This window comes from Muscardinus avellanarius (assembly GCF_963383645.1).
Source record: "Muscardinus avellanarius genome assembly, chromosome: 16".
In the NCBI taxonomy this organism is placed as follows: Eukaryota; Metazoa; Chordata; class Mammalia; order Rodentia; family Gliridae; genus Muscardinus; species Muscardinus avellanarius.
In genome coordinates this window covers 46,779,550-46,806,743 of record NC_137802.1, presented here as the reverse complement: position 1 = coordinate 46,806,743, position 27,194 = coordinate 46,779,550, and the positions used below count along the sequence as shown (strand labels likewise).

General features: G+C 52.3%; 1 protein-coding gene across 1 annotated transcript; it reads right to left on the bottom strand.

Annotated features, from left to right (window-relative positions):
• Positions 1-1,639: 1,639 nt before the first annotated feature.
• Positions 1,640-3,717, bottom strand: HOXB3 (homeobox B3; the record flags this gene model as incomplete). The annotated part of the gene is made up of 2 exons (XM_080713411.1): positions 1,640-2,478; positions 3,273-3,717. 2 exons carry the CDS (start codon positions 3,715-3,717, stop codon positions 1,640-1,642), a joined length of 1,284 nt encoding a protein of 427 aa, XP_080569537.1.
• Positions 3,718-27,194: the final 23,477 nt, after the last annotated feature.

Below are 27,194 nucleotides of genomic sequence, written 5' to 3'. Positions count from 1 at the left end.
CTATGTAACCTACAAAACATCCAGGGGAAGAGAGGGACGTGAGCAGTGAGCTGGGGTCTTCAGTGTCCCCCTTCCCTTGGGGGAAATTTGGTAGTCAGCAGCCTTGCTCTGCTATCTAAATTGGACCACCAGGACAAGATAAAATTGATAACAGAAAGTTTATTCAAGAATTGTTTGACAGACAACCCTTTTAAGTAAGGGGGGTGGAAAGTAACTACAGAAGAACAAAGAAAGTTCCAAGAGGGAATTAACTCTAACTCTACAAATTCAGGACTATACAGTGACGATTAGGAGCTGAGTTCATGCCTTTCAGAACTAATTACAATTGCTCATAAGTACGAGTTTAACATAAATCTACAGCTCTTTTCTAGAGTACAGTAAAAACTAAAATAGCTGGTTTTACATGACAGGAAACACAACAGTCCTTTATAACAAGTGAATACTAAAAAAGTACAATTTTTTTCTTTTTTTCCCTCATATAAATACATAATGTAGGGGGATAAATAATACAAAAAAGAAAATATTTTAACAGGCTATAACCAATAAATATATATGAAAATGTTCACTAGAACACACGCTTTTTGAGCGATGCTGGGCTTCTGCAGGCCCAGGCATCTCTCCGTTGTTTTTTTTATATCCATTAAAATGTAAACTCTAAGTGCAACAAAAGTGTCCTGTCAGGAGGCTGAGCACAGCACACAGGCCCAGCTGCAGCCCCTGCCCGGGACAGACAGTTTGTTCAAATATACCCTGTTTTCACGTTAAGTCAAGAGAGCAACAGAAGAAAAGAAAATGGAGAACCTTGCATGGCCCATTGCTTTCTGTGGAGAGGGGATGGACCTAGGGCTGAGAGAGGCTGGAGAATGGGGGAAAACTTCCGTTCTCGCCTGCCTCGGCCTCCTAGCTTTTTCTTAAAAGAAAAAAATATATATTTATACTATAGGCAGCTCTGACTTTCAGGATCTCTCACCATCCCTGAGCCCTCTGAAAACTGTAATGGATAGAGACGGGGTACAGATGTGAAAGTCCTAGAGCAGAAAATCATGGGGCTAGAAATGGGGGGCATGCTCCCCCAAAACCTCAAGTCGATGGGAGCAAATTTGAGGTGTCAAGGAAGGTGGGAAGGGAACTTGCTTTGTGCCCTTGGGTTTAAAATGTGTTTTCTTATCTTCTTAAGGAGAATGGGAGGGGGAGGTCACGATTTGGGGGAATTACCCACAGAGATGGAAGGTAAGTCAGTTGGTGATGGCTTGGCCATCTTGTCTGGTGTGTGTGTGTGTGTGTGTGTGTGTGTGTGTTCAAATGTGCTTCTCTGCCTTGTTTTCCTATCTCTGCTTCCTTTACCACACTCCCCTTCTGGCGCAGGCTTCTAACTTGGTAGTGCTGGAGCCTGGGGTACAGGGGGTCATCCCCAATCTGCGGTGGCTTCCTTTTCCATGGGTGGGCAGGAGGATGGAACCGAAGTGCAGAGCTTAAAGACAATGCCTCGGGCCAGGGAAGGGGGAAGGGGCTCCACACCGTGTCCTGCCCTGGAAGCCTGGCCTCCACCTCCCTGCCCCCTGGGTCAGACCTCAGGCTGGCCCCCAGAGCTGCAGCCTCACTGCATCCTTCACCTCGCCCCTCCGCCCTCCCAGTCCCATCACAGGTGTGTTAATTTGGGGGCTTCTTGGATTCTACCCTGAGGAGGAGGAGGAGGAGGCGGCGCGTGGTGAGAGGAGAGGTCTGTGTAGGTGGGGTGGGGGTCGCAGGGTCCGTGATGCTGGCCGGGGGCCATAGGAGGCGCCCCATTGTAGTCCAGGTTCCCCGAGGGGTGGTGGGAAAGGTGGTTGAGGCCGTAGAGGGAGGGGCCGGCAGGGGGCGGCAGCGGATCCGCGTAGCCGCCCCCGCCCACGTACACGGGGCTGCCCTGCATGGTGGGCGTCCCGTAGGCGCCCCCGTTGGCCTGGAGCACGTGGGGCTCGTACTCGGGCGCCGGGGTCGGGGGGTACTTCTGCGGGGCGCCGCAGCCCTTGAGGGGGGGCTGGTAGTTGGAGGGCAGCGCGTAGGCATTCTGGTGGGCTTTGCCGAAGGCGGGCGGGGACGGGCTCTCGTAGCTGGGGGTCAAGGAGTGTAAGGCGTTCATGAAGCCGGCCGTGGACTGCATGGGCTGCGGGGGGCTGCCGGCGGGGGACGGGCCCCCGGACGACGAGGCCAGCCCCTTGGCCTTCTGGTCCTTCTTGTACTTCATACGCCGGTTCTGGAACCAGATCTTGATCTGTCGCTCGCTGAGGTTCAGCAAGTTGGCCATCTCCACGCGGCGCGGCCGGCACAGGTAGCGGTTGAAGTGGAACTCCTTCTCCAGCTCCACCAGCTGCGCGCTGGTGTACGCCGTGCGCGCCCGCTTGGACGCCGCCGACCCCGGGGGGCTCTTGTCCCCGCCGCCGCCGCCGCCGCCGCTGCCCCCGCCCCCGCCGCCGCCGCCGCCGCCGCAGCCCTCGGCTGCGTCCGAGGGGGAGGGGTGGGGAGAGGAGAAAATGAAATAAAAGATAATTACTGAACACGCCGAAATTGAATGCATCGTTTCTTAATAAATCCAGGCCTGGACTCGGAGCCCCCGACGCCCTCCCCTTCGCGTCCCCGCCTCCTCCCGCCCCCCCACCCGTCGCATTAGCGGACACTCTATGATAGTGGCATTTATTAAGAGACCTGTTCTCCTCTCACTGCCCCAGCTTATGAAAATTTGATCATGTCACGCAGACAAGAGCTGCATGGCCATTTATTTAGGATTGTATGTTTGCGCGCGCGCTTTCGACCCCCTGGTCCCCAATCCCAGGTCTGCGAAGACATCCTCTCACCCCTTGTCCCATGGACGGGATGGGTGGCCCAGGGCAGCCTTCGGGGGGGGGGGGGACCTGGACGGACGCTCTGGGGCAGGGCCCTGAGGTGTGTGGCCTGGAGACACAGCGCGCCTGGAGGCCGGGACCCCGGGCCGCCAGAGTGATCGTGATTAATACCCACAGTAATCATACTTAATAATCCTTGGACTCCTGGCAGCGCCTCTCGGCTTTGCGGCCCGGGGAAGGCCGCTGCGGCCAAGAACCGGGTGGAGGGTGGGTGCAGGAGACAGGCGGGGCGCTAGCAGGGTCAGGGGTCATCAGGTGGAGGGTACCAAAAATGCACGGCCGCCACCTAATATTGTTCGCAGGCCGCCTCCTGGGCGCCTGGGGCCGGGTGCTAGAATAACATAACATTCCTGGGTCGGACTGGGCGACGGGACGGCGGAGAGCTGGTACCTGTGCCGGGGGAGCTGTTTTTCAGCTTGGACGTTTGTCTCGATTCTTTCATCCAGGGGAATATCTGTTTGGTGAGGGTGGAGTTGGAGCCCGGGCCGCACTTGGGGGGGCCGCTTTTGCCGGACCCGCCCCCGTTATTGCTGTTGCTAGTGGTACTGGTAGGCGCGGCGCTGGGCGGGGGTGAGCCGGGCGGGGCGGGCAGGGGTTCGGGCGCCAGGCCGGGCCTCAGGCAGCTGCCGGAGAGCTCCTTGCCCTTGGCATGCGGCGTGGCGTTGCCCAGGGGCTGTAGGGAGCAGGCCGAGCGCTGGTAGTCACCCTCCAGGTGCGTGGTGGCCTGAAAAGGGGGCTGTGGGGGGGCGTCGTAGCCGAAGCCATTGCTGCCGGGGTACGAGTAGCCTCCAAAGAGCGCAGCCGCTGGGTTGTCGTAGTAGGTGGCTTTCTGCATCGCTGGGCGAGGCCCGGGCCGTGGGTGGCAACTTGCAAGGGCCTGATACCCTCAGGACCGGACATTGGCACCCCTGGGGGTCACGTGGCACGCCGGACCCCCCTCCCCTCTCTGCCCCCCTCTTCCCGGGTCTGATCCAAGCGGCTGACCTGCGGGGTGACAGAAGAGACACAAGGGGGAGAAGAGGAGAGGGGCTCGAATCCATCTTAGGAACTGAAAAGGGAGCTGACATCAATAGGGATTTTTCCTCTCCCCCTCCTAACATCTCCAAAGCAGATGCCGAGGCCACGTCTCTGACCCGAAATGGATTTTTTTCAGTGCTTTAATTTTTTTTTTTAAAAAGGAAGCCCACTACTTTTCATTTCTACTTTAAAAAAAATAAGTGCTATACTCCTTTGGGACAGGTTAGGAGTAGAATCCTACTGCTCTCTGGGCCAGTCAGTGCTTCTCTCATGCCTGTGCACTAGTCCCTGACCTTTCTCATTCTCTCTCCCAGCCCCCCTCCCCCAGCTCTGAGACAGGGTGGCTCAGGAGAGGGGACACTAGCAGACTCCCAAATAAAAGCACTATGAATGCCCTGCTTTGAGCTCTGAGGCCTCTCAGCCTCCGGTGACTTCACCTAGACAAGTCTAGCCCAGAGACTAGAAACCAGGGAAAGCAAGTTCAGCAGGGGACCTTCTGAGGTCCTCTCCTCCTCCAGTAGCCCTCACAGAGGACAGCAACAGCCCCGGAGCCTGCAGAGTTTGGTCCATCCGTGGCCCTGCCCCAGGCAGCACCACCTCCAGTCTGTGTCTTGGCTCAGCCAGGCCTGGACCCAGCAGCACCGTGGCCCCTGTGGGGCTTCCAAATGGAGCAGGACTGTTTCGATTTCCCAGGATCTACTAGTTGGAGCTGTGACCATTTGGCCCAGATCTCTCCCCTCACCTCTTTTTTTTTTTTCCTCATCAGATACTTTTTCCCCACCCTTCCCTCGGCAGTCTGTTTTTTTTTTTCTCCAAAAAAAATAAGGAGGAAAAAAAAAAGAAATTGTGTAACTGCTGGACTTTTTTTTCTACTGAGACGGGAAAAGTGCTTTCTACCAGAGAAAATTATTCCAGAGGAAAAAAATATTCACAGAGCAATTTGAACATTATTCTCTGGGCTGAAAACAGGAGGTATCACTGTTTACTGAGGTTCTCTGAGGCAAAATTAAAAATGCAATCACCATTTTAATACAGCCTTTTAAAAGTGTGCCAGAAAATAAAGATTCATACTCTCATGTGTATTTATTCTAAAACTTCTGACTACATTTTTTCCCCCAACCCGGCACCACCACTTTTTGTAAAACCTCCAGACGGATCCTCTCTTCTGTCATTGTGTGTTTGGAAAACTTAAAAATCTCATTCAGCCCAGCTGGTCAACTCCAATGAAAGCTAACATTAGGAAAATAAAAAGGTACAGGTGAAAGAAGCCCCTCTCACACACAAATCCCATTTGTAATGGCACAGATTTATACTCAAAAGGAAGTTTGGTAGCCTTGAGTTCCAAATGGTTTCTGGGAAGAATTTGTTTCTGGACATACACATGGGTCTGCAAAGCAGCAGGTCCTTCCAGAGAGAACTGGAGTTCAATTGACCAAGCTGACCCAACCCCTTTATTATTATTACCATTAGCCTCTGATGATTCAACCAAAATTAGCTTCTGAGCAGCCCTGGCTGAAGGGGGAATTAATTAACAGGCAACCGTTGAGTTGGTTATTAATAGACAGAGAAGAGGGATGAAATAAAAACATTGGAGGGGGTTAGCTGGCTGGCTGGGCCCTCACTTTATTTAGTCCAAATGATTGTTACAGCAATAATGGTGATGATGATGATAATAATAATAATAAAACAATAATTTGACTAGACGCCTGGGGCCGAAATTTCTGTCACTCCCTCTGCAATATACCCCAAACCATCGCAGGATGGAGACCAGGCCAGTATGGGAACCGAAGGAGCCAGGAAAAGAATGGAAACTCCGCCGCCGCAGTGGTGAGACAGGGCCGGGGAAGGTTTGTGTGTTGGGATAGACTCCCGGCTGCCGCTACCCGGCTGTCTCGGGCCGCTGTAGCCAAGGTGGCAGACGATGAGCTACCCGCTGCCTAACGCCGGCTCAGGAGAGAAAGCGATCGGGGACACCGAAATGGTTGGCGGCAACGAGTCTCTAACACACTGGGCCGGCTCTCCCAGCCCTGCGGCGGCAACAGCAAGTTTGGGCGCTGGAGGTAACCGAATTAAAAGGCGCCTTAGCAACTCTGCTCCGGGACTTTGCCCAGCTGGGCTGGGGGCTGGAGGGCGCCGAGGCCTGGTTGATGGGACGGTGGGAAGAAAGAAGGTGCAGAGGGGATCTCAGATCTGGGATCCTGGAAACGAGGGGATGGGGAGTAGCTCTCTACCCAGCCAAACGCTTCTATTTCCCTTGCCTCCATGTTGGGAAAATTCCGGCTCCATCTGGCTCCTCCAAAGGGTGGGAGGGAGAAGGTGGCTCTGGGCTCCCCCAGGGTCTTGCTGAAGAAGGGCAGTGAGCCCCCCCAGAACCCCACCTCGCCAGGCACACCCCCTGGGAGAGCCAGGGAGAGTAACAATAGCTGGAGAAGCCCTGGGAGAGAGGAGAGGCCACCTTCCAGTACTTAAAAAATTAATAGAAAGAAGAAAAATAAGAAAGGAAGGAAGAGAGAGAAAGAGAGGTTCCGCTCTTCTTAGTAACGGGGGAAATTTCAGCCCTGGATCTGGCTGCTGGAAGAAAAGACAGGAGGAAAGGAGAGAAGCAGGAGGAGAGAGAGAGAGAGAGAGAGAGGGAGGGAGGGAGAGAGAGGGGGAGAGAGAGGGAGAGGGAGAGAGAGAGAGGGAGAGAGAGAGAGAGAGAGAGAGAGAGAGAGAGAGAGAGAGAGAGAGAGAGTCAGTCGCTGCGTGGAAGGAAGCTTAAAGCTTGTGAACTCTTCTTGAACCGAGATTGGAGTCATATGGGCCATAAATCATTGAGACATACTCTCCGCCATTCACAAACTGATAGCCTATTTCAGTCCAGCTTACCTTAGCCACCGACGAGGGGAGAACAGGCAGACATAATATATATTCACATCGAGCCCCAGCGCGAGCGGCAGGCGAGAAATCTCCCCTCCTTGAAGGCAAAAGAAAAAAAGACCACTGTTTAAAGCTGCGTCGCCCCCCCTCCCCAAAGCCACCCCGGCTGGGGAGCCCGAGGGGCAGACCGGCCAGAGGAGCCGCGCGGCGTCCGCTTCAATTCACTCGGCTTAGGAGCGGGGGTGCGCAGGAGGGAGGGGGTGGGGGAGCCGGGAAAAATAGAAGACCGAAAGGTGCCGGGGAGGCTCGGCTCGCCGGGAATCCAGCGCCCGGCTCCAGCACGGCCAAGCCGCCACAGTGTGGTTGCCCTATAAGACTGGTACGCCCTGCTCTCGGTAACAATGGCCTCTGCTTTTGCACAGGGAAAAAAAAAAAAAAAAAAAAAAAAAACCACACACACACACTCACTCACACACAAGCTCACACACACACCCCCACCTCTCCCCCTTTAGCGAGCTTAGATGCCTGATAAGGAGGGAAGGTGATGGTGGTGATGGGGAGGGGGGATTTTAATTACTCCCCCCAAAAAAGGAGTGAGAAGAAGGTAGAGGTGTTTTTGTTTTTGTTTTTGTTTTTAAGAACAGGTAACATTTTTAAATTGAGAATGGGGGGCAGTTGTAAGGAGAGTCTTGGAGTTTGCAGCTCCCCCCAAACCCCACCAGTGAACCATTATGCTAATCTGAGAACCAGCCTCTGGAGGCCTAGTCCAGCACTGGCCTGGCCTGGGGGTGGGGGTGCTGGGCGCCCCCCTCGCATTCGCAATCGGAATGCCAGGACTTTTTTTTTTCTTTATTTCTTTCAGTAGTTTCACTCCTGGATTGGCGGCAGGTCTCCCCTCTAGCTCCCTCCTTCTGCACCTCCCAGTTTCTGCTCCTTTTCTACCCCGCACCCTCTCTATTCCCTCTCTCTCTTCCTGAATCTCCAGGAGGGGGAAAAAAATACCCTTCCCTCTTTTTTTTTTTTTTTTTGAGAACAGACAACAAGCGGTGAGTGATGATTTAAAATCCCCAGAACATCTTGCAGGGGGAGCAGGGCTGAGCCCAGGGTGACAAGAGAAGGACCCTGCGCTTCAGCTGGTGCTCTGGCGGGCCGCTGCGCTGCCGCCAGGAAAGGGGCTGTAAGAACTTCACCAAGTTGTTTTTCTGCTAAGATTCTCACCTCGGGGTGGGCAGAAGGGCCAAGAGGTGATAAGGACATCTGTACTTCTGTGAAGATGAGAAGAACTAGCAGAATGGCTTCGTTTTAAATGCACTGGTGGAAGATGGAGGTTGTTGGTGTTGTTTGTTGTTGTTGTTGTTGTTATTATTATTATTATTATTATTATTATTCAGAGGGATGTCTCTCTCTCTCTCTCTCTCTCTCTCTCTCTCTCTCTCTCTCTCTCTCTCTCTCTCTCTGCCCTGAAAGATTTATGACTCTTGGCACAAGTGAGAAAGGCCACAAAAGCTAAAGTTTTCTTAGGGAGTGTTTGAGCAGGGCGGGAAAAGGCAAGGGGAGGCCTGTAGGAGGAAGTCCCGAAGCCAAGAATGTAGGTGTCTGCAGATTTGGGGCGGGGGTGGGGATGGACCACTCCCAGCAGAGGAAAAAAGACAAAAAGAACACCACGATGTTTCCCCCAGCAGAAAGGTTTGCAAGGCTGCCTAACTGCTGACTCGGGGCTAAGGGGATAAAATAGAAGACAGTCTCTTCTACAAAGGCGGCTTGGAAAACTGGTTCTCTGAACTTCTGTAGACAGGGCTGGCTGCAGCCCTGCCGTTTCTTGGTTAGGACACTGGCTCTTGCCTTCTCTCATCTGGATGCACCAGGACAGGTAAAGGCACTGGAGGACACAAAGGTGAGAAGTGATTTCCAGCTTTTGTCTCCTGTCCAGGAGGGGATGGCCCTGTGGGAAGGAAGGCTTCCTCACACCCTCTTGCTTCTCACTTGCAGGTTCTGCTTTAAGGATGAGAAACAGGGGGTCCCTGGCCTCTGGCTCCAACTTTTTTCAGGACCCCCAAGTCAGGCCAAGTGGGACAGAGCAGCTGGTTTCCAGGGCCTTACCATACAGGGAAAAACTTGTGCCCCCCCCAACAACAGGAATCACAGAGCCCTCGCTGTGCTGTCCTGAGGATCCTACACTGCCCTGGAGAGTTGGTGGCTGTCTAGAAAGTTGGGGGGCAAGGAGGAAGAAGGGGACAAGATGAAAGATGGGGCCATTTTGCTCTGTTTATTAGTAGAAAATGCCAAAGCCTGGCAAAGTGTTGGGACTCAAGCCAGAACCCTCCTAAGAGACCTGTTAAGGCTACCTGGGTCTGTGGCTGCAAGATGTGTTCTAAGATCTATGAACACTTGTTGGAGACTTATAAATTTGAACTCAAAGTAACTTTGGGCCTGATGGGTCAGGGACTCTGGTCAGGGATACTTCCAGAGGCTTAAGGGAACCAGTATCTTTGGCTCTTTCTCTGGATTCACCTCCCCCAAAAAAGCCAAGAATGTACTTCAGACCCCTCCCTAAACTCTTCTAACAGTTACCATCACTGGCTAGAGAAGTTCATTGTGAAATTGAGAGCAGAACCTGGTTGCTTACCGGACTGCACAATTTTACCTTGAGGAATAAAAAGAGAGCCTGGAAGGCTCCCAGGTAACTGTGTGCCTGTGCGTGGAGTCAGAGGGTGCTGCAGCTGCAGCAGGAGCCGGCCTGAGGCTGCTCGGGTGCAAACTGCTGTGGACACAGCAGTGGACCCTCCCTTCCTGGTCCTTCCTGCCCCCTGTGGTCCCCTCTGGCTGTACAAAGCAGTGGGGTGCCATGGGGTACCGGTGAAAAGGAAGACTGAGAAGCAAGAAATGGATGGACCAGGAGAACATCCCAGAGCACAAACACCCCCAAATGCGGCCAGAGGTGGAATGGGGGCTTCTAAATCAGTTCTGCTGAACAGCACCTATTTGGAATGCCGGGGCGGGGGTTAAATCCCAGTCCAGTTTCTTTCTTCTTTTTCAGAGGTTTCTGGCCACTAGGCCAGTGGCCCCTGATTGGAGTTGGGAGGCTGGGGGGGGGGTGGTAGGACCCGCAGGCCTGGGGGCTCCTGTTTCCTTGAAAGTGTTGCTGCAGGTTAGAGAGCTTTCAAACTTCAGCAGAGTGAGGGGCCTGGGAAGGGGCACCAGAGTAGGGGATCTCAGAGGGACCTAAAGGAAGACTGGGATCTGGGAAAAGAGAGGGGAGAGAAGTCACGATTAGGGGTAGAGATAGAAAGAGAAAAGAGAGGGTAGCCTGGCCACTTTGTATGTGTGTCTGTTTATATGTGAGGGGGAGAAACTGAAAAAAGGAAAATGGAAAGATTAAGAAACACCTGTAAACCAATAAAGGCAAAATTAATGCTTAATGTAAAGATTAGGGGACAATGCCCTCCTCCACAGACATGCCTGCCTCTTCCATCCCGCCTCCCCACACACTAGAGCTCTCTGGGACTTCTGTTCGCTGCTGCTGCTGGGCACTCGGTCCTGGGAGACTAGAAGTTTTGTGAGCAAGCACTGGCACTGCCCGTCCTTCTGGACTTTAGTGGGATCACGCCTTTCCCCCCCGCCCCCCCAACCCAAGAAATCCATCAAAAAACAATCGAGAAATTCTCTCCATAAGGACCAATGGCTGGCTCCTTTAAAACTAACTTCTGATCTCACCCCCAGCCCAAACAGCAAAAAGTCCCCCAGCCCCCTTGAATTTCGGGAGCTGGAAGGCAGGAAGGGGGGCATTTAGTGACCTGCCTCCAGCCGCCCTGTCAGGGTTCCCGGTCCCTTGTTCTTTTCCAGCTTTACTGCCCAACTTTGCCGCTGCCACAAAGTGCTGTAAAGTTGTCTCCTCTTATATATTAATAAAGATTTCAACGCTAAGGATTGTAAGATGCAGGGGTGGGGAGGCGCAAAGAGGCAACAGAAGCCCTCCCAGCCTCCATGCAGCCGGGTGGGGTATAGACCACGTGAGGCGGTTCCGGTTCCGCAGCGGCGCCCATAGCAGATTGAAAGAAGAAAAAGGCCACCATCTCAGGAGAAGAAAAATCCAAGCTATACTCCCCCCCCAACTCCAGACTTGGGGGTGCTGACCTCTCTGAGTCCAAGGCTATGGGGTTCTGGCAAGAAGAAACTGCCAAGCCTACAGAGACAGCTTGAACACGGAATGGGGGACAGCAGTGCCAGCGGGGCACTGAGAACAGGCTGGCTCTTTGATGGCAAAAGATCCCAGTCTGAATTAAGGGTGCAGGCCTGGCAAACCCCATCCCCGATGGAGTGTGGAGACAAAGGTGGGCAGGGTGGTAGAAAAGGCAGGGGGGAGGAGCTGGGTGCTGGAAAAGGGGGAAGAAGCCGGCCAGTGCGGAGCGCGATCTCTCCTGACAGATTGGATGTCTCTCTCCCAGTGACCTCTGTTTAGCAGACAATAAGTCACTGGATTAATGACCAATCAGCAGAAGGTCTCCAAATATAATACTCCAAACTCAGAATGGGACAGGCCCAGAGCTGGGGCTGCCAGCCCTTTTGTTATTTTCTCTCTCAAAACAGAGTTTGGGGTGAGGCTTTGGGAAAGTAGGTTATCTGGCCGGACACTGAGGTTTCTAAAGATGAAGTCCTTGCTCATCACGTTCAGCTCCCGCCCTTGGAATCCATACCCCAAACTACACTTCCCAAAGCAGCCTGGGAATACTTCCCCTCGCTGCCCCTCCTTGCCTTCCTTACATAGCCCTGATTCCATAAGCAATTTCCTTTTTCAAAACCATGCAACTAAGAAATTACCATTGCTCCTTCCTGCGTGTGTGTGTGTGTGTGTGTGTGTGTACTGAGACCCAGATTCTACCTCTGAGCTATACCCTCATCCCTATTTTATTTTTATTTTGAAACAAAGTCTTGCTAAGTTGCTGAGGATCTCACAAACTTGCTAAGATTGGCCTCAAATCTCCTATTTCAGCCTCCCAAGTACTGAAATTATAGGAGCATACCATCACGCCTGGCTCCGATATTCCTTAAAAAAATTATCTTTTCCCAGTTGGAAGAAGAGAGGGAAAAATAAGAGCAAGAATAAGACGGGAATATAGCTCAGTGGTAGTGTGCTTGCCTACCATACAGAAAGCCCTGGGCTCAATCCTGAGTGCTGAAAAAGATAAATAAATAAAGAGGTGGCAAGAATAGAGTGGAGGAGCTCCGTGTGGGGCACATGCTTGAAATCCAGCATTTGGGAGGCTGAGACGGAAGGATCACAGTTTGCAGCCAGCCTCAGCTACTATTTAGTGAGGCCCTTTGCAACTCAGTGAGACTCTGTTTCAAAAATGCAACTCAGTGAGACTCTGTTTCAAAAATAAAGAATAAACTAAAGCCAGGCGTGGTGACACAAGCTTGTAATCCCCACGCTTGGGAGGCTGAGACAGGAGGATCACACAGGTTCGAAGCCAGCCTCAGCAACTTAGTGAGACCCTGTTTCCAAATAAAGTATAAAATAGGTCTGGGAGTATAGCCTGGAGGTAGAAAGCTGGGTTCCACGCCTAGTACACACACACACACACACACACACACACACACACACACACACACAGAATAAACTAGGTGCTGGTGCACACTTGTAATCCCAGCATTTGGGAGGCTGAAATAGGAGGATTGCGGTTCCAGGATAGCTTCAGCTACTACTTAGTGAGGCTCTTTGCAACTCAGTGAGAACCCTGTTTCAAAATAAAGAAGAAAAAATAGGACTGGGGGTGTAGCTCAGAGGTAGAATGCCCCTGGGTTCCATCTTCAGAATTGCAAAAAAGAGAAAAAAAATAGAATGGAGGGGGGGGGTTTCCGTCTTGCCTATCTGGAAGGAGACCTACGATAGTGTTGTGTCACCCTGTGTTTGCCCCTCCGAGAGAAGGCCCAAAGGCCCAGGGGACAAGGGTGAAGCTGGGATGTGCACCTGCTGCCTCAGATTCTAAACTCTGAACTCACAGTTCAGGTCCTAGGCTGGGGTGAAAGGCACCTCAAAGCTGCATTTTGAATAGCTCCAGCCTTAGTCTAGAAAGGACCCTGTGCAGAGAGGCTGAGCTGAACCCCTTCTTACCTAGCCCCTCTCCAAATGCCAGTCCCAACCCAGCAACTAGCCCCTCTCTACTTCCTTCCACCCTATCACTACTGGCCTGGGCTCTCTTCTATTGAGAATAAGGACAACCTCAGGAGGAGGAATAATCCAGACTCCAGTGGATTTCCTAGAGCCAGTATGAGTAACCACCCATGCTCCGGGTATATTAGACTCTGAGTATTGCAAATAAGCCTACAGTAACTTCTTGGTCCAGATGCTCCTAGAACTCCAGCACACACAAGGAAGGCACTCCCAAGCATTATCCCAGAGAGGATGGACACGGAGAGGTACCCATGATCAGAAATGCACAGGACCCAGGGAGAATCCAGTCCAACACTGCCCTTGTTACCGACAGGGATCCTGAGGCCCAGAGCTGGAAGAGGTCTGTCTAAAGGGTCACACTTAAGATAAGCTTGGGCTAGGTGTGGAGGCACATGCTTAGAATCCCAGCATTTGGGAGGCTAAGACGGGAGGTTTGTAGTTTTGTGGCCAGTCTCAGCAACTTAGTGAGGCCTTCTACAACTTAGTGAGACTTTATTTCAAAATATAAAATAAAATAGGGCTGGGGGCATAGCTCAGAGGTAAAATACCCCTGAGTCCAATTCCCAGTAAAATACACACACACACACACACACACACACACACACACACACACACCAGACTTGGAAGGTGGAAGGCTCCATCTCTAGACTGTACCATCTGTACTCCTTGGGCCTCAGTGTCCCCCTCTGTAAAGCCAAGGCAGTGTGTGGAGGGGGGGAGCTGGGCTAAATGAGCTCCAAGGTCCCAGTTTAACAACTGAGTTCATATAATAACCGGGTACCATTGTGATCAAATGCAGAGTATATCTTCTTGGGGCTTCAATACTTATACCCCCCCAACATCAAGCACCAACTCTATTCCTGATCCTCCCCCCCCCTCTACAGAAGATCATGCACTGGATTTCACCACCCTTCTAGGGGGCATGGGTTGTTTTCCACCCTCATTACCAAGTCAAAAGTGCTATTTTTGGATATAGCGACCTGAGCAGTAAATAATTAATTTGTATAATTAGAAAAAGAAGCCTCCAACCTGGCAATTTTTAACCAGGCATCAATGTACCCATTGTAACAGCTTGGCTTTCTCACCCGACCCCCACCTCTGTCCTCACACCTACCAGCCTCCATAACCCCCCTCCCTGTCACCCCCAGATGAAGACCAGCGTTCCCAGGACGGTCAGCAGGGTCCACAGAGCCAGGGTCTGCTCCCATCCCAACAAAGTTCCATTCTCTGTGTGCTCCCCCACAGAAATCTGTCTCTGGGCAGCTGCCCCTTGCGGCTCCCTTTCTCTATCCCCCAAAGCTGTACAGAGCTCCAGGTCCCCTTCTCTCAGCTCTTGGGAAACATGTAATCCACCTCCCCAGCTCAAGATGCCCCAACAATGCAGCGAGTTTGCATTTCAAGAAACTCCCATTAATATCAATTTACTTCACTGAAACCCCGGGTTCTTCATCAAGTTGATGATTTATGATAAAATCAATTAAATTACGGCCACTTAGGGCCCAGCCGCTTCCTCTCAGATTTCATTGGTGCGGGGCCCAAGTGTCTGGTGGAAAAATGCAAGTTTAGCTGGAGGCGAGGAAAGATAATTCTGCGGCTGAGAAAATTTAATGCAAAACAATTTCCAGGCAAAGCCGGGCGTCTGGACAGAAATGCAGGAGAGCCACGGGCTGGCCTGCGGAAATAACTATCTGGGGGTCAGAACGTTTTCCTCCCCACCCCCACTATCCTGCTCCCTTGTTTTTCCTTCTGTGCTCTTTGGTCCCCCAACCAAGCGCAGATCTGGGGGGAATCTGAGCAGTAACTGTGGGCCCTGACCTCCCAATCTTCCCCGCCACACCAGGCCTTTTTCTTATCTCCCTCTCCCCCACCCAGCCAACCCTGCTCACCAATTCCTCAGCCTCCCTGCAAAGTTAAAAGACCCAAAGTGAAGATCAGGCTGCCGCGTGGGCAGATAGCACAGGACCAAAGGGCAGAGAGGCAGGGGCCAGGACAAGTGGGAGGAAAGAAAGCCGGGGCAAAAAGTAGTTGCCTCATGGACAGGGCCAGGGGTGGCCAAACGTGCCTGGGGCTACCCCATCCCAGAGTTCCAGCGCCAGAGGACACCCAGACTCCCCACACCCGACTCCAGATGCATGAACTCACAAACCCAACCTGAATGTGCACATACACACCCCAATGCACAGACGCACTCCCACAGTGCACGAGCCCCTCTGCACGTGGTGTGCGTGTTTGCACACTTCTGATGCCTCACATACAACCGCCGCTCCCTGCACCTGAAACCGTTCCCACAGTTTTCTCACATCTGGGAAAATAAATTCCAGTGCGTTCCCCTGGCATCGCCTCGCAGCTCAGGGAGAGGCCTTCTCCCTCCTTCTTGCTGTTTGGTTTTGGGTTTCTAGAGCAGGCCGATAGTAAACACAGCTTCTCTACAGCCATAAATCACCCCTTCTCCTACCTTCTCAGCTTAACACCCAGCCACAGCGCAAGCCCTTGTAACCCCATCTTCAAACAACCCCTAAAGGCGCTAAAGGGCTGGACCGTGCGGGCAGCTGGACGGCGGGAGCAGAGCTCGGCCTTCCCCCGTCGCCGCCCTCAGCCCCTCACCTTTCCCTCGCCACCCACAGCTCCCCACGCCCCTGGAAACCCTCCGGAGTCTCCTACACCCTTCCGGCGGCGGCGCGGGAACACCCATCCCCCGACGCCACCCGGAGCGCGGCCCGCAGGTCCCGCGCATTCCTGCTCCACGGGTCACCCTCCCCTCCGCAGCCCACCTCGCCCTCCAGGTTGCCCCCATCTGGTCTTCCACTGGGGTCCGGGCCTGACCCCAGAGAGGCCTGGGCGGGGGCTCAGCCACCCCTCTCCCGCCGGCCGCCGGCACCTAGCACTTACCTGCGCGGTCCCCGGGGGGCGCGGGCAGCGGCTGCGGGCCGGGCGCGGGGGGCGCGCGGGAGCCGGCGCCCAGGCCCCGCACCCCCGGCCCCGGCCGGGGCTCGGCCGCATCCCGATGGCGCAGCCCCGCGCCCCGCCCCGCCCCGGCTTTGTTCGCCTCGGCGGCCGCGCGGACCCGCGCTCGGGCGGCGCCCCTGCCCCAAGAAGCCCCCGGCCCGGGCACCCGCCGAGCTGGGCGCGCGTGGAGCGGGGAGCGCGGGGCGCCGTGCGGAAGGCGGGCGCACCGGCGGCTCCTCAATGTCACCAGCGAAATGGGTTCCATATGTCCGACCCGGCCGAGGAGAGAGGGGAAGGGAGACAGTTCTGAGCAGGACCAGAGGGGGGGGGGATGGAGGGGGCTTAGGAATGGCGAGGAGGTGATGGGAAGGGTTGGAGGGCGAGAGAGACGTGCGTTTTCCATTTCCCCTCGAGTTTTCTAAAGCGGCTTAGGCGGGTAGGAGCTCTCCCTTTTTTCTTTTCTTTCCTGCAAGTGGGGGAGGGAGGAGATTAGTAAAGGAAGCAGTTCGTTTGTTAAGTCTGGGGATTTGAGGGAGGAAATGTGGATTGGAGGTGAAAGTTCTTAGGCGGCCTGGAGAGCAACCCTCTTCTCCCAAAGAGGAAAATAGAGACCAAACCCAGGAGGAGAAAGGGAAGCGAAGGGAGGAGTCTACAGTCCAGGTGTGAGAGACTGCCCCCCAAGATGGAGTTTATCTTGGGATGTCCCAGTGATGCAGGGTGGTGGAAGAGGACACTGAAGTTCTGGGACGTCCTGGCCACCCAAGGACATCAGTTCCCATCCCAGCTGCCTGGGCCTAGAGGCCCACTTTCTGCACCTCCTATAAAGAAAACTGGGTGCACTAGAAAAAACGGTGCTGGGAGTCTGGAGAAGATCCTTAAGGTGGCTGTCCCTACACACACACACACACACACACACACACACACACACACACACACACACATTCAAGAGGATGGCTCCTCTTCTGTGCTTAGCTCTCCTCTTTTCTCTCTTTCTAGCCATCTCTGGGGCCCGGTTCTCACATCTCCTTTGTCTTCTCTCACTCTCCTGTCTTAAGTGAATTTGAATTGAGCCTTGCAAAGGACTTCCAAGTATCTGCAGAGATCCCTTCTGGGCTCACTGCTTAAACTGGCTCTGTCCTCTTTGGGGGGACACTTTCCTTCTGTGGGGTGACCCACTCTCTTCTAGCGAGAAGGGGCAGAGTGAGCAGCTTCCTTTCCACTCCCCCTTTCACTTAACTCTCGGGTGTGTGTCCATCAGTCTGACTCGTGGGTCCTTCGCCCGGGACAGCCTCCCTTCGCCTCGGGCTGCCTTTGTCTCCATTCTCCCTACTCTCTCTTGGGGCTCATCTTGACTTCCCCCTCCAGAAAGGGAGGCTGCTTGTTCCCTCTGTGGGCTGGGTCCCTCTCCCTTCCCTTCAGCCAACTCCTCTGTCATTAAAGCCTTAATAGCCTGGCTTCTTAAAGGCACAGAGATAGACACTACAATTATACAGAGAAAGAGGCCACCAGCCTGGGGAGAGGACAGGGTCAGCAGCTTTCCTGGAACCCATCCATCCCCTGAGCAACACAGATGCAGACCCAAGGGGGGGGGGTGGGGTGGGGGTGTCGAGAACTTAGCTTTGTGGCCAAATTAACCAAGTGTGTGTGTGTGTGTGTGTGTGTGTGTGTGTGTGTGTAGATGCATGTATGTATATGTACACAGACACAGTCTTTTAAAAATTCCTGATTTGGAGGGGAGGTCTAGGTGTCTGGACCGAGGCATCAGACCTCAAATGGATGGATTTAGCAGAGGGCCGGGGACTTACAGATAATGGTGGCAAGGGATGGTCCCCTGCTTTGTCTCCTGGGGAAGTCTGCATGTGAGCTGGGGGGAGGGGTACCAGTGCCACCTCTCCTCCCCAGGGCCAGAGAAGACAAAGACCTAAAGGGGGCTGAGAGAATAAAGAGGAAACTATGGGGGGGGGTCAGACCTCCCCATCACAGGCAAAGGTAGCAGGGGGAGGAGACTCAGGAAAGAGACGGAGGAGGAGGGGTTGAAAATACCTAGACAGGGGCCTGTGGGACTGGCCCCCAGCAGCCCCCTGATAGCTATGGCCTGGCCCATGGAAGATCTTTCTGTCCCCCTTTTCCTCCCATCCCCTAAAGTAGGCTGAATTCAAAAGCTAATACAAATAATTCTACCCTCTTCTTCCAGTCCCTCCTCCTTTCCAAGGAAGAGCTGATCCTACTCCCTCTGTCAGAGACTACAAGACTTTGGCCTTCTAAATCCTGGAGCATCAGTTTGGCGCAAACACCCCCTCTTCACCATTATACACCCACAGCCCACTTCCCAGGTGAGGAAGAGGCAGACATGCTTACCTCCACACTGAGTGTGTGGGAGACCCACCAATACCCAGAGCTGAGTGGGAATGGACTGAAAGGCCTGGCACCTGCCTGGTTGCCTTCCCCAGCCCTTCACACTCCCTCACAAGCTCCAGGCTGGGCTGCCGAGGCTGCCCTGGAATCCTGAAGCTCTTGGGTTGCTTTTACCTATTCCAGGCAATGCTCTTATCCAGCCTGACCTAGGTTTCTTGCTTTCTATTTCTCTCCAAACTCTTTTCAACCCAGACTCTCAAGTTGAGAGCTTTCACCCCCACACAAATACCCCACCAGATCTCCTGCTAACCAGGACTCAATGCCCACTTGGAGCCCAGTGTGGGCACCAGCTTCTGCATGCTACAATGGCTGAGGCCTGTACCCTAACCCACTCCACCAGACTGATGCCATGAATAATTAACACCTAGGTGCAGTGACACTATAACTGTCTTGCTCAAAGGTTTACACTATTAGCAGGCAGAGTTAAATATCACAGATGATAGTGGCTATAAAGTCAGTTGGCCTGGCTCCAGCCAAGGAATGAACAGCCAGCAGCCTACACCAGTTTTGGCAAAGGCTCTGGCCCTCTGCCCCTCATCTATCACAACTTGGGGCATGGTACAGGATGCCCCCAGAAGCCACATCTGGCTTTGCTCTTGACCAGGAGCCCATTCCCTTATGGAGGACTGTGACCTCCACATAAAACCCCAAGGAAAAGTTATCAGCCCTTCTCCTCCCAGTAGGTACCCCATTTGCTGGCCCCTTCTTCTTAGGATGGGGGTTTAAGTAGAGGACACACCCCACGTCTTGGAGTACTTCTCCAACTTTCGGGGACCACCTGATTCCTGGAATATTTCCTTTCTAGGGAAAAAAAAAAACTTAAAGAGAACTTCAGCCCCCAACAGACACACAGTCTCTAACTGCTGAGGAAACTTTCTTTGTTTCAGGAGGTCGAAGGAAGGCTCCTGGGGTGTGAATTCATTTCCTTGTTTTGTTAGCCTGGAGGGTGGGGAGCCTGGGCTTTCAGCTTCCCTCCCTGCCCTTCACCCTTTGCCTGCCTCCATTGTCCCCCCCAATTTGCGTAGCCCCTTCCCTGTCCCTGATACCCTCTTACGTATCAGACCTATAAACGAAGCTTTAATACCATAACTGAATCTCTCCTGTGCCCTTCCAGTCGCAAAGGATTCATTGATTACAAAAACCTTTGCCTTCAACTCCGCTAGTTTCTTTTTCGGCCACCACCCCTCCTGCCCCAGGCTCCTCCTGCCTTCCAGAGTTGGGCTTGTACACCTAGGGCCGGGTTGGAGAAGCCAAACTCCTGGAGGGGAAACCGCTGGGAAACGAAGCTCTGTTGGCTGCAGGAATGTTGCCTAAATCAGGCTGGCAAATATAATTTTTATATTAGGTCGTGGTCTTTGACTGGGTTTATATGCCAAGGAGGCATTTCTGGTTTGCCGAATTTATACAAATCTCACCTTAATTGATACTCACAGATGCTGTAATTTAAGACCTCCAGCTACAGAGCTTTCATATTAACTGCTGATCTATTACTGTAAATTGTCTGAAATAACCAACTCCTGGGAGCAGAGCAGAGAGGGAGGAAGTACCTCCGAGAGCGCCTCTCTCCCAGCCCCAGTAACAGCCCAGCTCCCACATCATTTTCCCTGAGAAATGATTTATCGAAGACACAGCCATAAACAACACAACTCGCTCACAAACACACGCAGACGCGCGCATGCACACACATACACACACACACACACACACACAATGGCTGGCATGCCGGCCGGGAAGCTGACACCCATATTGCTATAAATCAAGAAAAAGGTTGGAGGAGAGGGAGAGGAGAGAGAGAGAGAGAGAGAGAGAGAGAGAGAGAGAGAGAGAGAGAGAGAGAGAGAGAGAGAGAGAGAGAAATATTCCTAAAATCTCTGTGCAATGCCTCGATGGGTATAACACACAGAATACCGTGTGAAGAGAAATGGCAGGAAATGAAGATGGCTATTTGTCACATTTTACGACAATAACATTAATAACAAACAATAAATTTACATGGACATATAAGACGCGGTAGGTAGTGAGAAATCCCTTCTACTTACAATACCCCAGCCCGCGGTGTGGCTCCGGCTGCGGGGTTGTTTTATTGCTGACTCCCTTTCTTTCTTTCTTTCTTTCTTTCTCTCTCTCTCTCTCTCTCTCTCCCTCTCTCTCTCTCTCTCTCCCCCTCTCTTTTTTTTCTCGGGGTACAGGCTTGTTTTTCAAAGGACAGTTGAATTGCACGTCAGAAACAGGGAGACCAAGCCTGCGATTTTCCTGACGAATACATATCTATTCTGCAACCTCGGCATTAATTATTTAATGAATCACGTGACCGGGAGGGGGAAGGGGGTCTTTCGATTTCAGGCTCAAAGGACCACTATGACCTTCCCCTTCAGGAGGAGAAATTTTCCTGCAAAATAGGTTCCCCCCCAACCCACCAATGGAATAGTAGCAAGGTCTCCTCTCCCTTCTCTCTCCCACATGCGCATCTATACCTACTGTACCCACAGCCCCCTACCCCCTCCAGACACACACTTACCCACAGCCCACCTCTCCTCTCTCCCTTCTTCTCCAGCTTCTGCTTAGTTCATGGAGGTGCAGAAATAGTCTGCAGGGGCGGCGGGGTGGGGGTGGGGTGGGCGCAAAGCCCTTCTCCAAGCCCCCGGTTGTCTCAGCTTCCAGTTCTCTCCGTATCCTTTACGATTAAGCTTCCCCTCCAACTCCATTCTCTCTCCCACTCCAGGGGTATTTATTTTAGTAGGACCCGTTTCCCCCCTTCCTAAATAATCAACAAGATTTCTAAAGGGACCAGCTTGAAAAGAAACACTTCTGTAAGTCCTTGTTACAAATGTATCAAGAATAGGACTTGTGGCTCTAATTCTCTTTTTGATCTTTTGTGGTACCTTTGAAGGGGCAGCAAAGAGACAGGGTGAAGAGATGACTGGAGCCTCCAGAGTTGAGAATAACCACAAGGGGGGGACTTTTTCTCTTCTCTCTCTCTCTCTCTCTCTCTCTCTCTCTCTCTCTCTCTCCCCCTCTCTCTCTTCCTCTCTTCCTTTTGCTGTTACTACCAGGAACCAAATGCTACTAACTGAAAGCAGACTCTAGAAACAAAAACCCAGAACTAAAACACTTTTACACAAAAGAGATGGACGCCCAGCCTCTGTCTACCTGTGTCACACCCTGTATAAGTCCCACCCCCCCCCACACACACACACAACAGAGAACACAGCTGGAAATCTGAAAGGGGAGGAAAGAGGGGCCGAGGAGGGCTTTGCGGCTGGCCTGGCCACCTTAAGTCCCTAGTTCCCAGGTGTTAGTTCCCTGGGCTTCCAATCTGTGGACAACAGAGACTGATAAGTGGGGGGAGACCCCGGGGAGGGGAGATAGTGCATGTTAAAGGGTTAAACATCAGGACCGGGCACAATCCGTCTCCTGGGCCTAAGGAGAGAGGTAGACATGGACTCCTTCACCTCAAAGATAAACAAAACCAAAAATGCCCCCAAATTCACAAGTTGCAACCAGAATCTGAGTCCTTGGCTGGAGTGCAGAGGCTGGTATAAGGAAGCAGAAAAGAAAAGACATTCCTAAGAAGCCCGGCGGCGGCACATTCCCCGCCTTATCTAGCTTTAGCAGCTCAGGGGCTGCAGGGACCACCTTCCGCTGGCTGGGGAGAGCAGCCGAGCTTTAGGATAGGGCCACCGAGGGGCCTCCGCTGGTTTGTGTGGAGGGATCTGAACCAAAGGTCACTCAGTGGGGAGAAGGTGGATGACCTGGTCACTGCAACTAACCCCACAGAAACCACTGCCCCGAGTTGGCCTCTGAGGTTCCAGCTTTAGTGGCGGGGGGGGGGGGGGGGTTGCAGAAGGCACTGGAATCCTGTGCGACCCATGGGGTGGGGGCGCCAGCGGGGCCCAGACTCTGTGTGTGTGTGTGTGGGGGGGTAATCGGCTTTGATTGTCCAGATACAAAACAGACTGATATTGAATTCACCCTGATTCTGACAGTGGGCCCAGAGCCTGGCCTTTTGAAGAGAGCAACTCCCTGCAAGGTCCTGGCCACAAATCCATTTGAAATGCTCCCCCCTCCAAGACAAATATTAAAATCTAAAAGAAAAATAGAGAGGGGGAGGTGAGGGAAGAGAGAATATGTCGGAGCATGGAAAGATAGAAAAATTTAAAACCAAGACATTACTTTTAAGGACAAGAAAAAAAATACACACACAGCATAATGACCCATAGACACATAGGCACCCGGGACAGGTTCTGTTAAAATGCCCACACTCTTTTTGGATCCTGGGAATGTCCACGTTCAAATAAACAAGTGCCTGAGCGGGCGCTGAGCGCTTTCTTGCTGCCGATAAAGCGAGCGTTTAGACTGTGAGAAAGGCGAGATTGATTTACGAATCTGAGCCGGTTTTATGGCTGATCACAAATCCGTCAGCGCTCGACTCACGCTGGGAAACTTCCCGACTGCATTTTCTAACCAGACCCCCTCCCCAGCCACCGCTGCCCGGGGAGACCCACCACCAGCGCTGCAGCCGCCTGGGGGGGGGGGGGCTCTGGCCAGCCTGAGCAGCCCCTCTGTCCAGGCTGGAAGGCTGTGGAAGTCAGGGGAGGAATGGGGAAGTCCAGGGAACTGGGGGTAAGAGAGGTCAAAAGACTGGGAGCCTCACACACTCTGTGTGGCCACTAAAGTTACAGAAAGCAAGCCCAGGCAGCTGTCAGCTCTAAAGAAGCTGGGGTCTGGGTGTGAGGAAGTTTGGGTCTGGGGGAACAACCCTGGCCTTCCTCTTTAATTCTCACCCTCCTCTTTTCCTTTGGGGGCCCCCTAATCCTCACACTGCTGAGAGCAGTTTGTAAAGCTCTAGGTGACTCGGGGCTTCTAAAGGGCCCACAATTGGTTATCTATCCTGAAGAGTAACTGGTGCACATCTTCCCCAAGTCTCCCAAATATTTTCAGTACGGGGTGACTCTGCTGACCTTTCTGTTCACCCCTTCCCTTCCTGGGGCCTCCAGGCCCTCCGTTTCTGGTACCCAGAGACAAAGAAGAGGATACCAACCACTCTGGTCTTTTTTTTTTTTTTTTTTTTTTTTTTTTTGCCTGAGACAGACTCCAAATTAGAGAAAATCATTTACAAAATGGAAAGCAACATCACATACATATTCCAGCAAGGTTCTGTCTCTCCTCTTCTGAAGTCAAGGAGAATGTTTCTTCTTTCAGCCAGAATCAAGTTTCTCTCTCTCTCTCTCTCTCTCTCTCTCTCTCTCTCTCTCTCTTTCTCCCTCTCTCTCCCTGCAAAAAAATGATGGCTGCTGATGGTATGGATTTTTAAGATACAGCACGTGGGATACAGATTTGAACAGGCTCTACGTTCCAGCTGCCCCTCTGAGCAGGTCTCCCACCCATCTCCTAACATTAAAAGTTTCTGCAAACTTTGGTGAAGGCGGCAGAGCCGGCCTTGGGAAGCAGTCAGAGCAGCCCGCAGGGTGGGGGTGTTCCTCTTCCCTTTTCTCCTGTCCATCGGGTGGGTGAGGGAAGGACCTTGGATAGCTGGGGTGCGATTGGGGATTAGGAGAAAAGGGGAACAGTGATGATCGATAAAGCTTCTTAAACAAAGAAATTTCGTGGGTTTGCATCTCACCCAGACAGAGATCCAAGGCAATATTTAGACCTAGATCAAAGCAATATTCATGGTGGGAGCCCCTTCTCTCTCCTGACAAATCAGGGCCTTATTCCTCCGGCCCTCTGCAGCCCCGTGAATTTAGCCAGTCCGACCTTCAAGTCTTACTCCTTTTTCTTTCCTCAGCTCCCCCCACCCAGTGAAGCTGGAAAGGAGGGGTGAACTGGATGAGGGAAGGGAGAAGGGGGGCTGCACCCTGGCCTAGGGAGGGTGATGTGTACAGGCAGACCAGCACCCTAATTCCCCATCGCCGAACCCTTGGACTGATACTTTTATCCTCTTTCTCGCCAATGGACGGTAATAGAAAAATAAACCCCAAATTTTAAGAGAGTAAACATTTGGAGGGCCAGAGGGGGATGGAGAAAATAGTACAGAAGACAACCCAAGTATCCCTCCCTGTGGAGGTATGACTTTCCCTCCAGGGCAGGAGGCAAGAGCCAGCACAATGTCCAGTCTCACAGAGGTCAAGGGGCTTCCGAGGTCATTTTGTGGTTCTAATACTGAGCTAATCGCCTAGAAAACGTGGCCTCTCCATGAACCCTCTCTCTCCTGCCAGCCTCCTGCCTGTCTTCAAACCCTCAGTGAGGCCTCAGGGAAAAGGGGCCAGCACATTCAGGTCTGCCGCAGAGCCCACTCGCTCCCTCAGCCCAGCCCGAGAGGCAGGGCCCCAGAGGGGAGGACAGAGCCCCACACCGAGACAGAAAATGGAAACCAAACTGAACACGGAGCCCCCAGGAGGAAAGCTAGGGGGCACAGCAGAAAAGAAATATTTTTGCGTTGACACATCTCACCTGTGAGCAGAGCGGTTTCTTGTACTCTGCTCACAATTTGGACCTAGCTCTCTGGAGAAAAAAAAAATTACTCCAGAGAGGAACACAGATTTGTCTAGATTCCCAAGTCAAACATCAGAAGACAGCCGAACACATCCACCTCTGCCTGCTCCAAGGCTAGGGTATTCCATCCAAGAACTGGATTTTCCAGGAGGCCGCAGTGACAGCTCACCAGGAGGGCTTAGAGGACAGGAGCCCCCAGGTGTAGACAGTCCCAGGAATACCCCAGGCCGTGTACACCTCTCTAGACACGGGCTGTCTCTCTTGATGCCTGCCTAAGGTTCCCAAAACCAGAGAAGCGCTTGCTTCCCAGCTGCCTCAAACAACCTTGTATTCTGGCTTTTTTCAGGGTCTCTGACACCTCAGCCTGACCAACCAAACACTCTCCAGGTATGGATCCCCCCCCATTCAGACATCAGTCATCATAAAAGGCAGCAACCTGCCCAAAGTGTTCACCATAAAACCCCCCAAGAAGAGAGTTGAAACAGAAAAAGGAGGAGGCGAGGGTGTTTCTTCTTTCGTTTGTGAAAAGAGCTCATAAACCCATCAAAACACGCCAGGCCCGGCCGGGCTTTGTTACCTTTGCGCCTCTCGCCTCCTCTTGCCCGAGCTCCGCCGGTCCCATTCATGATGAAGGGCTTCTTCCCAACAGAGAAAAAAGTTTTCAACTTTATGGTTCCAAATTTTTTCCCCCTCGCAGATCCGGGAGAGACGGCTAACACTTTTTTCCCCTCAACAGCCGGTCTGCGGAGATCTGCTGTTGAATAATAACAAAGGAGAGAGGGTACGTATTTAAAGAAAAGAAGTGATTAATGGTTTTCTGTATAATTCTCACATTTTTCTTAGCTCTTGTCTACACAGAATGGCTGTGAACTTTAAGCTCCATAGAAATCTTTTTTTTTTTTAAGATTCTATTCATACCTTCCAAGGAGCAGCTTTGATTTGGTTCTTTAGAGACATTCCTGGGGGGGCATAGGCTTTTTAAGAACTGTTTCCCTCCCCTTGATTACGGGCCTCTGCATCCCCTTGCGGCTAAAACATCACCCCGCCATCCACCGAAACAAAGCTCTTCCCCTCATCGTCCTCCAGGTCTTGGGTGATTTTTTTGTGTGTGAATCTCCAGGCTGCATTTAAACCCGCAGATCATCCACCCTTTCCCGTGCAGGGGACACCGGCCCGGTGGGTTCTCCCCGACCCTACCCAGCCTCCAACCGCGGCGCTGCACACCAGAGGAATGCAAAATAAATAACAATAAAACTTGCAGGTGGGGATTGGTTTTTTATTTTCTGAAAGGAGATGGGACCGAAAACCCCAAACGACTTTCCATTGTATGTACATGCTCTCCATTCTCTCCACAGCCCAGAGCTTTCCTTTTTTTTTTTTTTTGAGGCCCAGCAGCCATGCCCTGAACTATCACCAAACCAGAGATCCCCCCCTCAAGACTAGAGCTCCCCACCCCACCCCGACTTTAGAACTTCTTGGCAGTGCTGCACAAAAGCAGCCCAAGCCAGACACAGCTTTCTGAGGATCACCTGCACCCCTTCCCCTTCCCCCACTCCATTCTAGGGGTGACTGGGACCTCCGAGACAGAAAGCTATTTGGTCCCTAGTCGTACTTTCGATACTTTCTATGAGAAAGAAAATGAAAATTAATACAGGAGCAGGGCTTCACAAAAGAGGCCATTTGTCTTCTTGATTATCTATTTGCTTGTCAGAGTTTGAGCTATGGCACCGGCTAGCTCCTTTGTAATATAAAAATACTCTGAAAACCTGCAAACACCCAGAAACATCTGTGCAAAAAATTAGACTCATTAAAGCCTTAAACACCTCAGAGGAAAGCGATACCTTCTTATGCAGGGAGGGAAGAGGCCGGCCTCATGGAATCCTCTCTTGGAACTTTAATAACCAAAGAGCCGTCTGTCTAGAAGGAGACAGCTTAACCGCATTTTATTTGCTTATGACAAATAGATCAGGATATGAAAGGCTTTGCCGTGCTCAAGCCTCTTGTGTCCTACAATGAAACATTTTCCCCCCATTAGGGACTGGAATCGGCCCTCCCCGTCCTCCCGATCCATTTTTGGACTGGAGGAAAAAACATTAAAAGCCCCAAACAAAACACACCCACCCCAAAAGGGAAACAAACCGTCTAACCACAATTTGGATTCCTCTGAGACAGAAATTCCCATCAGACCCTTGGGGGGGAAAAATCTTCAACCACATACAATGTGAGGCCAAATCCACGCCAAGGTGCTTAACAAATACATTAGGTGGCATCTGTCCATAACTCTACATGGGAGGCTTCAACAAAAACACGGTGTGATGGTCGCAAGAAAACCAAACATTTATTTCTACTGTTACTCTGTACAGGACACAAATCTCCACGACAACGAAAGGTTCTAGACTCAGGCAGCC